Raw genomic sequence first — 13,006 nt, 5'->3', positions numbered from 1 at the left:
ATATGTACAATAAAACCAGAATTAGACATCTTTATTCATACAGGAGATTAAGCTGAAGACAGAAATCACCTTGTTACAAATGCCTAAACGTAGACATTTCAGGCATGTTTACAACATACTAAATCAAAAAAGCTGTTTCTCATACAATCAGGGTAAAAACTATTACCTCATTGCCAGGAGACTCATGCTCAGGAACTACATCTCGATGCTGGTTTTGTGAAGCTGATGCACTGACAGAAATAGGTGTGTTTTTTGGTGAATGGAAGGCATTGATGAGATGACTCAGAGGAACTGTAACCTAAGAGAAGATAAAAGTTGAAATTGAGTAGTGTGCTTCTTAAAATTAAACAAGAAAAATTCTCCTTATTGTCAGGATCTGGGATTTGTAAAAAGTTAAACATACACTGTAGATCAAAACAATATATTAAAAGATGTAAATACTCAGATTATTGCTGGTGGAGAGAAAACTGGTAATTCTTCCAAGACAGCATTCTGGCTATATGAATCAAAAATATTTAAAAAACAAACACATATAATTTCCCATCAATCTAATTTCTAATAATTTATTCTAAGGAAATAATGTGAAAAGTGCTTGTTTGTGCACAGATGACAATTTTCATCAAAATGTTTAAAAAGCAGTGGAAAGGTAGAATTGTCCAGCATTAAGGGAATGGGCTAAATAAATGACACCACCATAAAATGAAATGTTTCAGACTTAGAAAAAAGTAAACCTATAGCAGAATTTTATTCTTAACTTCCTCACTGCACCATCCCGTTCTCATCCTGTTCTAAGTCACCATCATCTATATGTGGATTTTGCAATAACCCTCCTACTCTCCCTGAATCTGCTCTATTAAAAACAAAGTTAGATCTCATCACTCCTCTGCTCAAACCCTCCAATGGCTTCTCTTCTCACTTACAATACAAGTAGAAGTCCTAAGCACTAGGATGTAGAAAGCCTCTGTGGTTCTTTATTACCTCTCCAAATTTATCTATCACAATGTTCTCCTTCGTCTTCTCTACTCGAGACATACTGGCCTCCTTGCTGTTTCTGGAACACACCTAGCAAAGCCCTCACTTCAAGGACTTTGCATTGCTTTTATTCTGTCTACCTTGCTCTCTGACTTCCTTCAGTTCTTAACCCAAAAGTCATCTTTTCTTGAGTCTTTTCCATAGCCAACTTACTTAAAATTTCAAGAACCCTGCCCTCAAAAATATTCCTTATTCTCTTTCACTGCTCCATTTTCTCTTCTTGACACTTTTAGTATCTAACACACTTTACACACAATCTACTTACTTATCTGTATGTTATTCCTCTGTTTCTCTCCAACCAATTCTGACAATATGGTAAGAGCCCATTTAATTTATTCATTCACTCAAGAGATCTTTATTTGGCATCTGTGTGCATTATTGTTGCACTGGGATACAATATGAATAAAATAGAGAAAAAATATAAAGTATGTATACTAAGTATTGTGTAAACATTTTGTTACCCAGAACTGGGTTTGCCTCTTGGTAATGTCAAGCCAAAATACACAGCCATGCCAAAGAATAGGAAAAGGAAAGGTTTTACTTGGAACAAGTAAAGGAGCACACCAGGGATCTTTCCCAAAGCAGTGTCTCCCTGAATAACAAAATCGGGGCAGTTTTATGCTGGGGTTTCATACATATTCATGACAAGGCTTGTGCAGTGGGGAATACATCATGGAACTGGGGCAGTAGTCATCTTGAGGTGACTGAGTCCAGGTCAGAGTTACAAGGGCCAGCAAGGGGTCAGCATCATCAATTCTCTCGCTCCAGTTGGTCCAGTATCCGAGTGCTCAAAGGAGTTGAGATCCTTCAAAAATAAGTCGGGTCAGTCCTCACTTTTGAACTAACACTGGGAGTTTTGCCACTGACTTATCGTCCCTGATATGATTAGGCTATCTCCTGGCCTGATAGTGGCTGTTCTTAAATTCTTTCACAAGATGGCCAGGAAGCCTTACGTAAAGAAAGCTTTGTCTGTCTTTTTCCAGGGACCCCTACTTCCTTCTGTTTACAATTTTACATTAAATAATTATATAAATAAAGTAAAATAGAGAAAAGTCAAAGAATAAAATAGAGGAAAAAATCGCTTGCCACTTTGAACTTACATTTTAGTTCGCAGTGGTCTTTGTTCCCATTTCTTGGCCAGGAGCTCCTAAAACCCTTGGAATTTCCTGTGTGGTATAGTGTCTTACTATTCGTAAGGTAACCCTTTGGATCACTCCTGGATTTATGCTAATGAGGTGATTTAGGCTAGGGTCTTTAAATAGCCTCAGGGCTGGGCTGGCCACTTGAAAGACCTAGTAATTAGTAGAAGGTGGGAACTCTTAGCCCCACCCCCCTAGCTTCTGGGAGGGGAGGGCTGGGGATTGATCTCTATAAAAGCTCTTGAACAGTGAGATGGAGTGCAGAGATTCACCCTGAAGAAGAGTAATCCACTCCACATCTTTTGCTTGGGACCCTTCTGGCTGTACCCTTGTGTACTTAATCAACTGGCTGTTCATTTCTCTTTCATAATGGACCAGTAAATGTGAAGTATGTTTCTTAGTTCTGTGAGCTATTAGCAGATTATCAAACCTGAGGAGGGGGTTGTGGGAAACCCTGATTTATAGGTGGGAGATCAGAAGTATGAATGGCCTGGGACTTGTGACTGGTATCTGAAATGGGACCAGTCTTGTGGGGCTGAGCCTTTAACTTTGGGGGTCTGCACTAACACTGGGTAAGTAGTTTCAGAATTGAATTGTTGGACACCCAGCTGGTGTCATATGCCATATAGGCATATCTCATTTTATTGTACTTTAACTTAACATACTTCGCAAACACTGTATTTTTTATAAATTAAGGTTTGTGACAGCACTGCATCAAGGAAGTCTTTTGGTGCCATTTTTCCAACAGCATTTGCTCGTTTCATGTCTGTGTCACATTTTGGTAATTCTCACAATACTTCAAACTTTTTCATTATATTTGTTATGGTGATCCATGATTAGTAATCTTTGATGTTAATGCCGTAACGGTTTTGGGATATCACAAATCCTACCCATATAAGACACTGAGCTTAATCAATAACTGTTGTGTGTGTTCTGATTACTCCACCAATGGGACCTTCCCATTTCTCTCTCCTTGGGCTTCCCCATTCCCTGAGACACAACAATATTGAAATTAGGACAATTAATAACCCTATAATGGCATCTTAGTGTTCAAGTGAAAGGAAAAGTCACATATCTTTCACTTTCAATCAAAATCTAGACATGATTAAGCTTGGTAAGGAAAACATGTTGAAAGCCAAGATAGCCTAAAAGATAAGCCTTTTGCATCAGTTTGCCAAGTTGTGCAAGCAAAATAAAGTTGAGTGCTATTCAAGTGAACACACAAATGATAAAAAAGCCAAACAGCCCATTGCTGAAAGTTTCAGTGGTCTAGATACAAAATCAAACCAACCACAACACTCCCCCTTCAGCCAAAGCCTAATCCAGAGTAAGGCCCTAAATGTACTTATTTGTATGAAGGCTGAAACAGGTGAGGAAGCTGCAGAAGAAAAGTCTGAACCTAGCAGAGGTTGGTTCATAAGGTTTAAGAAGCCATTTTTGTTAACACGAAAGTGCAGAGTGAAGCAGCAAACACTGAGTAAAAGCTACAGAAAATCTAAATAAGACAGATACCTAATGAAGGTGGCTACACTAAATAGATTTTAAACGTACAGGAAACAGCCTTCTATTCTAAGATGCCATTTAGGACTTTCACAGCTGGGGGGAAGTCAACACCTGGGTTCAAAGCTTTGAAGGACAGGCTGACTCTCCTGTTAGGAACTAATGTAGCGGACTTTAAGTTGAAGCCTGTGCTTACTTACCATTCTGAAAATCCTAGGCCCTTAAGAATAGTGCTAAACTCATGCTGCCTGGGCTCTATGAATGGAAGGAAGCCTGTTTGACAGTACATCTATTTACAGTAGGGTTTACTGAATACTCTAAGTCCCCTGTTAAGAGACTTACTGTTCATAAAACATGATTCCTTTAAAAATATTACTGCTCAGGTAATGTACTTGGTGACCTAAGAGCTCTGCTGGAAGTATACCATTTAGATTAATGCTGCTTTCATGTCTGCTAATACAACATCCATTCTGTGGCCCATGGGTCAGGAACAATTTGGGACTTTCAAGTCTTATTATTTAAGAAATGCATTTTGTGAAGACTATATAGCTTATAGATCACAACTCCTCTTACAGACCTGGGCAAAGTAAACTGAAAACCTTCACCATTTTAGATGCCACTCAGAACATTTTCATAGGAAGAGGTCAAAATATCAACATTAACCGGAGTTTGGAAGAAACTGATTCCAAGCTTCATGGCTGACTTTGAGGGGTTTAAGACTTCACCGGAGGAAGCGTAGATGTGGTGGAAATAACAAGAGAACTAGAAGTGGACCCTGAAGATGGCAGTGAAGGGCTGCAATCTCACGATCAAACTGACATAAATGAGCTGCTTCTTATGCATGACCAAAGAAAGTGGTTTCTTGAGATGGAAATCTTCACCTGATGAAGATGCTATGAAGATACACTCAGCTGATAAAGCAGCAGCAGGGTTTGAGAGGATTCAGTCCAATATTGAAAGACGTTCTAAGTGGGTCAAATGCTATCAAATAGTATCATGTTACAGAAAAATCATTCATGAAAGAGTCCATCGATATAGCAAACATTACTTGTGTCTCATTTTAAGATTTGCCACAGCCATCTCCACCTTCAGCAGCCACTACTGTGATTAGTCAGCAGCAATCAACAGTGAAGCAAGACCCTCCAGCCAGCAAAAAGATTATGACTCATCGAAAGCACAGATGATGGTTAGCATTTTTTAACAATAAAGTATTTTTAATTAAGGTATTACACTGCTTTTAGACATAATACTATTATTGCACAACTAATAGGTTGTAGTGTAAACATAATTTTTATGAAATCTTGCCATTTGCAACTACATGGATGGAACTGGAAGGTATTATGCTAAGTGAAATTAGTCTGAGAAAGACAAATATCATATGACTTCACTCACATGAGGATTTCAAGAGACAAAACAGATGAACATAAGGGAAGGGAGACAAAAATAATATAAAAACAGGGAGGGGGACAAAACATAAGAAACTCATAAATATGGAGAACAAACAGAGGGTTATTGGAGGGAGTGTGTGTGGGGGGGGGGGGATGGGCTAAATGGGTAAGGTGCACTAAAGAATCTATTCCTGAAATCACTGTTGCACTATATGCTAACTAATTTGGATGTAAATTTTAAAAAATTTAAATTAAAAAAAAATAACTTTTACATGCACTGGGAAACCCAAAAATTCATTTGACTTGTGTTATTGTGGTACTCCCTTTACTGTGATAGTATTGAACCAAACCCTCAGTATCTTCAATCTCATTTAATCCTTTAACAGATATAAACACTATTATTATACGTCCTATTTAACTGATAAAGACATCCAGAATTTAGATAGGTTCAATGGCATGTTCAAGTCACTCAGCAAGTATATGAGCAAATACTCTAACCAAGATAATTTGACTCTAGATTCTTGTTAGACTCTTTATCCCATAGTTACTGATACAGAAATGAATTAATAATATGTTAAATGAAAAAAACTGTTAAATGTAAAACTACATCTTGGGATGCCTCGGTGGCTCAGTCGGTTGAGCATCCAACTCTTGATCTTGGCTCAGGTCATGATCCCAGGGTCATGCCACTCAGCCCTGTGTCAGGCTCTGTGCTGAGCGTGGAACCTGCTTAAGATTCTCTCTCTCTCTCTCTCTCTCTCTCTCTCTCTCTCTCTCTCTCAGCCCATTTCTCGCTCACACACTCTCTCTAAGGTAAAAAAAGTTAAAAAATTAAAAAACTACAGCATACTTTTTAAAAAGCATGCATACACACGTATTTGTGTAGAGATAAAAAGTACGAAAGAATGTATTCTAAAATATGTCTTTGCACAATGAGATTATGAAGGTTTTTCATTTTCTTATTTGTATTTTTCTTTTTGGCATTTTTGGCAATGAGCATGTATCCTTTTCAGGGTAGAAACAATAAGTTCTTTTAAAGCTACAGGAATCATGGGGCGCCTAGGTGGCTCAGTCGGTTAAACATACAACTTCAGCTCAGGTCACGATCTCATGGTTCACTGGTTTGGGTTTGAGCCCCAGGTCTGAGCTGACAGCTCAGAGCCTGGAGCCTGCTTCAGAGTCTGCGTCTCCCTCTCTCTCTCTGCCCCTCCCCCACTCATGCTCTGTGCCTCTCTCAAAAATAGATAAACATTTTAAAAAAACTACAGGAATCAATTTTTTATATTTTTATTTTAGAGAAAGAAAGTGTAAGCAGAGGACAGGAGCAGAGGGGGAGGAAGGGGGAGGGAGGAAGGCGGGGCGGGGGGGAGAGAAAGAGAGAGAGAGAGAATCCCAAGCAGGCCCCACGCTCAGTGCAGAGCCAGACACGGGACTCGATCCCAAAACCCTGCTATCATGACCTGAGACGAAATTAAAAGTCTGATGCTCAACGGAATGAGCCACCCAGACACCCCTGAAAGGCTTCATTCTAATTAGTTATATCTCTTATTCAAAAAAGGATTTAAATTGCTAAAAAATGGTTTGATCTCAATGAAAAAGTTCACCTTCCATATCTTTCCTGGCTTCACAGTTTATATTCAAGTGTATTCAATGATTAAGTAACCAGGAATTAGAAATATGTGTACTATCCTTCTTCAGAGCATAAAACACATAAGAGCATAAAACACATATATGAGCCCAATTAAGCCTGCCTGCAGTACACAAAATGCCTTCACCATCTCTACCAACATCACGTACCACTAACTCTCCATCCAGCTGATGATAAACTCTCCTATCTTCTTGATATAAACTTCTTGAACTTCAGCTTTAAAAGGTTTAATACTGTATTCAACAGGCCAAGTCAGACTTGTTTTTCAAACAACTGGTAGGACCCCTCCAGAGCTGAAAGCTATCAGCAGAAGAGAGGAAGGGGAGGGACAAAAGCAAGCAAGGAATAGGTTTTGTTTTGTAGAACCCACACTTCAGCCAAGGAGACTAGCTGTTTCACGTGAGAGCCCCTTGCTGGGTGTGTCTCACCTGACAGCCACCCTATGTGAGCCAGTATGAGCTGGCTTTTAAAAAAAAAAAATTTTTTTTAATGTTTATTTATTTTTTTTTTTTTATTTTTTTTTTTTCAACGTTTATTTATTTTTGGGACAGAGAGAGACAGAGCATGAACGGGGGAGGGGCAGAGAGAGAGGGAGACACAGAATCAGAAACAGGCTCCAGGCTCCGAGCCATCAGCCCAGAGCCTGACGCGGGGCTCGAACTCACGGATGGCGAGATCGTGACCTGGCTGAAGTCAGACGCTTAACCGACTGTGCCACCCAGGCGCCCCTTTTTTAATGTTTATTTTTGAGAGAGAGAGACAGAGCACGAGCGGGGGAGGAGCAGAGCGGGAGACACAGAATCCGAAACAGGCTCCAGGCTCTGAGCTATCAGCACAGAGCCTGACACGGGGCTCGAACTTACAAACCATGAGATCATGACTTGAGCCGAAGCCAGACGCTCAACCAACTGGGCCACCCAGGCGCCCCTCACCATTTTTTTTTTTTTTTGAAAATACAACGTATGTACTAGCATGTTGACATGCTAGGAATGAGTAACTGAAGTGCTTATGCGAGCTCCCTGCCCCGCCCCCTAATACACTGAATAAAACCTTCCTGTACTAACCCCACAGAGAGACAGGGCTTTGAGAGTCATCTGTTTCCTTACTTGTAACAAGTAATAAAGTTCTTTGTTTTCAACATTTTCTCGGGTTGTGTCCAATCTGATGTATCTCAAGTGGTGAACCCCTTGAGTTTGATCACACAGCTCGGCAAATAACATTTTCACCCATCCAGCTGACCAAAACAGAAACACTTCTTTCCATCATCCCTCATTAAATTCTGCTCTTTGTTCAAAACAAACAAACTCATCCTCTTCTTTCCATAACCACTGCCACCACATTAGTGGGACATTATCCCTCTCCTGGATTACTGCAATAGCATCCTTAACTGAAAACACTTCTGATCAGGTTATCCTATGCTTACACTTCAAATGAAATCCAAAGTCCCTTATAATTTCCTGTATGATCTGCCTCAAGGCTTCACCCTAACGTTAATTCTGTTATTATGCCCTTTAATCACTACATTGTAGCCACACTGACATTATTTTTGTTCCTCCAATCAGCTAAACTCTTCCCAATCTCAGGACCTCCAGATATCCTTGCATATACCTGGGATACTGGTTCACTTCTATTAACTCTTCACTTGACTAACTCCTATTCAACTTTTCTTCATATCACTATAAAGATTCCACATTTGCTTTGTCCACCTGGCCCATTACTGATGTCCAATAAATAACTAATCATTTTCGATTATCCAGCCAGTACTAGCAAAACAAAAACAAAAAACAAAAAACAAAAAACCAAGAGTGGGGGTTACAAAAGGAACGTAATTATATGCTGAAACTAAAGAGTGTTAAAAAATTATTTTTAAATCTGAATGTGTTCAAAAACTATTAGCAAAACTGAGAAGTCACCCCACCCCCGCCCCAGCAAGAAACTATCAGAATGTTGCCATCAAAAAAGATTTTTAAATGAAACAAGGACAAGACACTGTCACAAGTGGTTACTCCCAAAAGAAGACAATTAAAAATCCTAGGAATGACTCTTTTCTGCCCTTTTGCTTGATGAAAAAAATGGGAGAATATGAATAAAAATAGTAACTGCAAGCAGTCAATAGCTTTAAAATATGTGTTTATTAGTCATTTCTGGCCAAAAAAGAAAGCACTCGTAGTATTCAAATAATTATAACATGTTTGGGTTAAATTCCATTTAAAAAGGAAAGAAAAAGTTGGGTATCAGGGTTGTGAACAGTAAAATCACTGGAGAGGTGATCAGATCGAAAGAAACATTATTTGCCTTCATCATATCTAAGGCAAAGGCGTTTCCCCCAGCCTCACTCTGCTCCCCCCACCCCAGAATGTCCGGCACTGAACAATGCCTAATGGATTCTCTAGTAAAAATTCCACGCTATCAACTCGATAAACCAAAGTCCTCATCATCTCATGCCTCTGCTTCAACGTCAGCCTTTTACTCTCAGCGTGATCGCTGATCCCTTCTCAAGACTAGGACTTGCTTTGCGCTGATCGCCCCCCTCCTACGATCCCAAACGCGAAATCGCTTCCAAAAACGCAAACGGCAAAGAGCCGCGGGCAGGAGAGAAAAAAAAGGACCGGATGCCAGACTCACCTGGGGCTGCACCGTACTCGAGAGGGAAAACATCTCCTCTGGGCCCTCAGCGACCTCACCCGCCTGCCGAAAGTGCCCCTCTGTCCACGGCTCGGCGGGGAGGCGCTGAGCCCTTTCTTCCCTTTCTTTTTCCCTCTCCGCTAGCCCTCACTCTTCCTAGAAACAGAAAATGGCCTCCCCTTGTTACAGCTGCTGCAACGACATACAATCTGCCCCGGAAGGCAAGCCTCCAACGCAACACTACTTCCGGGACAGGTGGGCTGCATCACCCGCGGGTGAACGCCAGCGCTAGAGCTCCACCTTTCTGGGTCTGACGTTTGTATCTACTACGGTAGCTGAGCAACCCTGGCCCCCAGGCTTGATGTTCACGGGAATAATACAGGTGCTGGATCCCCAAGCTCTCTGGCGCCGATATATACACACACACACACGTATACATGTATACATGTATATATATTTATATATGTATATATCTCCCCCTTAAGAGGGGATGGCATTGACCCTGTTAAATCTTTTTGCATCTTCCTTACGAAATCTTCCAACATAGTCTCCTTTTCCGACTGGGCCTTGAGTTATGATAAACTCTTTCGCTACAGTTTAGTGCTTTTTATCTTCCCCACAATAAATCAAAAATTGTTCCTATTGGTCCTCATCTGCTTCAGTCAGGCAAGTTACATCCTGTTAACATTGTCAGATGACAGGGCCAGCCAGCCACCTGCTTCCTGCTCATCCAGTTTCTCCACATTGTATGATTTCGGGGAGCCAAACCAAACTGGCTTACATTTCGCTCAGGGGTGCGAGGTCGCGAGGGGTAAAAAATAAACGAAACCAAGCAAAAGCGGGGTGAGGGCGGGTCCCATCAACCTCGTTTGGAGGTCAGGAGAAACCTAGTCAATCCCGAGATTTCTTGTAAGCAAAAGACAGTCAGTGCCTCCCCAATTATTACTAAATGAGGTAATTGAGCCGCGGTCACCGCCCTCGAAGAGTGTGTGGTTGGCTGGAGAATTTCCCACCGTCCCAGCCCTCAGCTCCATTGGGTACTTCCGCGCTTACGAGCAAGAGGTGACAGGGGCGGGGCTGCGCTGGGCTCGGCGCGAGCGCGGCAACGCGGTGACGTCACTGCCGACGCATTGCGTGGGCGGGGCCTTACTTTGAACCTAGTTGGCGGGAGTTGTGGCTTGGGAAGGGGCCTTAGCTGATGCTACAGGCTTCCTTCTGGGCTGGCCTGCTATGGAGCGCACTGCGGGGAAAGAGAAGGAGAGTGGAGGAGACGCAGTGACAGTGGAGTGCGTGAATAGGATCCCGGTGCCAAGACCTCCTTCCATTGAGGAATTCACCATAGTGAAACCTATTAGCCGTGGCGCCTTCGGGAAGGTGTATCTCGGGCAGAAAGGCGGCAAGTTGTATGCGGTGAAGGTAAGGAGGCGGGGAGTAAAGAGAGGGAGAGAGTTCGGACCTTCGGCCCTCTTTTCTGCCCCCTGAACTGGTCAGGCTCCAAGGCGGTAGGGGCCTCCACAGCCCTATGACTTCTTACTTGGTATGACCTGAGCGCCGGCAGGCCGAGTGGCTCGCCTCTGCCACGCCCTTTTCACACCAACAATGCTTAGGAGACATCAGGACTTCTGAGTCCTTTTTATCGCCTTGACCTTTACCAGAATTAAGTTTGAAACATTAAATGTGAAACAGCTATTTAAAGACTAAACTGAAACATGTTAGAACATACCACTCCTTTATCCTTGCAGCAGTACATATCATTCCAAAAGCATTCAAGAGCTTTCAATGTATTTGAAGCTTTCCTGGCCACTCTTGGTCCTCACTCCCCACTCCCATAATTTCGGATTACTCGTATTTAAGCACTGAATGAACATGGTAAAGAAACCAGCAGTTTTACCGCTAATGCAGTTTCAACTTCCTGTTGGACGTTGCTATGTGAATATCTACCAAGTGCCTTGAAATTGTACTTTCCTGACTTTGAACAGTCCTCTCCACCTAACTGCTTAAACACTGAACTTTCTGTACTACCTCTCTCCGCTTAATAAAACCACCTTCATCCCGGTCATTCAGGCTAGAAACGTGAGTCATTTTAATTTCCCTCTACTCCATCTGTATAACCTATGTCTCAACTAGTCCTGTCAATTTTGTCTCATTCCTTCTCTTTTTTAAAAATTTTTAAAGTTTATTTATTCATTTCAAGAGAGAGTGTGCGGGGGAGGGACAGAGAGAATCCCAAGAAGGCTTCGTACTGCCAGTGTGAGCCTGATGAGGGGCTCGGACTCACGGAATGTGAGAGCGTGACTTGAGATAAAACCAAGAGTCAGAAGCTCAACCGACTGAGCCACGCAGGCACCCCGTCTGGTATTCCTTCTTATTATCTCTTCCATTCTATTACGTTCCCAAGTCTGCCCAAGCACAGGACTTCACTTTTTCTTTTTCTTTTTTCTTTTCTTCCTCCCTCCCTGTCTCCCTTCCTTCTTTTTTAAAGTACAAGTCAGTTTTTAGTAAATTAAAAATTGGGTAACTATTACCACAATCCAATTTTAGAACATTTCCATCACCCCAAAAAGACTTCCTGCCCCTCTGCAGTACCTCCCCCTTAACACCCTTAGCCCCAGGTAACCACCAATCTATTTTCTGTCTCTGCAGGTTTGCCCTTTCTCCACATTGCATGTAAATGGAATCATACAATGCATGGTCTTTTGCATCTGTTTTGTTTTTTGTGTGTTTTTTGTTTTGTTTTGTTTTGTTTTGTTTTTTTACCTGACAGTGTTTTTGAGATTCATCAGGCCTTCATTTCCAGGAATAGGCCCCTAACTGGAATCGCTATTTTTTCATCCATTCCTTAGGCTGTGACATGCAACCTAACAAACTCCTTAGAAAAGCAATCATGGTCCAAGTCCTGGCCCTAAACATCAACTGTAACTTCCACAAATCCTATGTTCTAGCCACTCCAGATAATTGACTAGTCTGTAAATGCTGTGTAGTGCTGTGCTTCTGAACTTACGTTTGTGCTGGTTCCTCCTTAAGTGCTTTTCTTCCACCCTTCTCTGCTCATCTCCACCTGTGTTATTTATGTATTAAGGTTCATCTTAGCCCCTCTTCAAACCTTCCCTGACCTCTCAGACACACCGCATTGAATTTAATTCTTCCTTGCTTCATATGTTGCTTTTCCTTCTGCTGTACTTGCTGATCAGTCATTATCACTTATTAAAATGAAAACATCAATTCATGTTTTCGATATTTGTTGAGTGTCCCCTTTGTGTGTAGGATCTAGGGTACAGTGGTAAACAAAACAAACATGCCCTCACAGAGCTTCCAATCTAGTGGAGTCATAGGTGAAATCATGTTACGGACTGGCTTTGCCAATTTCCTTGTTTTCTTATGGAAAGGTTATAAGGCTGGAATTTATAGTGTATTAATAATTTTGTTAAATATTCTAATGAATCTTTGGAAGAAATATGACTTTTAATCATCCTGAGAATTGATCTCAGTGTTGCTGACTATTCAGGTTAGTGCTCCAATTTTAATGTAGATTATATCATAGTTTTGCTTCCACACCAATTACCTTGAAACTTGAAACTTGTTATTTTCTGTAAGACAACATTTGAGACTATTAACTTTCAGTAGTTCTAACCATTCTTAAGATTTTTTTTTCCTAGGCAAACAAACTTCCTATG

At 41.4% G+C, this 13,006-nt stretch overlaps 2 protein-coding genes across 4 annotated transcripts in view; one reads left to right on the top strand and one right to left on the bottom strand.

The window, feature by feature from the left end:
- YME1L1 (YME1 like 1 ATPase) overlaps positions 1–9,550 on the bottom strand; it is a 50,110-nt gene extending 40,560 nt beyond the window's left edge. Inside the window, exons 1-2 of the mRNA XM_047866581.1 lie at positions 9,333–9,550; positions 167–298 (exon numbers count right to left, since the gene is read on the bottom strand). Of these exons, the coding sequence (XP_047722537.1) occupies positions 167–298; positions 9,333–9,365 (165 nt within the window). The 5' untranslated portion in view covers positions 9,366–9,550. The remainder of the gene's footprint in view (positions 1–166; positions 299–9,332) is intronic.
- Positions 9,551–10,494: 944 nt separating this feature from the next.
- The window catches only part of MASTL (microtubule associated serine/threonine kinase like), a 35,147-nt gene continuing 32,635 nt past the window's right edge, over positions 10,495–13,006 (top strand). For all 3 annotated transcript variants that reach the window (XM_047868276.1, XM_047868275.1, XM_047868274.1), the window contains exon 1: positions 10,495–10,748. In XM_047868276.1, coding sequence (XP_047724232.1) covers positions 10,563–10,748 — 186 coding nt within the window. In that variant the 5' untranslated portion in view covers positions 10,495–10,562. The remainder of the gene's footprint in view (positions 10,749–13,006) is intronic.

This window comes from Prionailurus viverrinus, chromosome B4, assembly GCF_022837055.1.
Source record: "Prionailurus viverrinus isolate Anna chromosome B4, UM_Priviv_1.0, whole genome shotgun sequence".
In the NCBI taxonomy this organism is placed as follows: domain Eukaryota; kingdom Metazoa; phylum Chordata; class Mammalia; order Carnivora; family Felidae; genus Prionailurus; species Prionailurus viverrinus.
The sequence above is the reverse complement of the archived record's forward strand: the minus strand, read 5'-3'. Positions and strand labels throughout refer to the sequence as shown.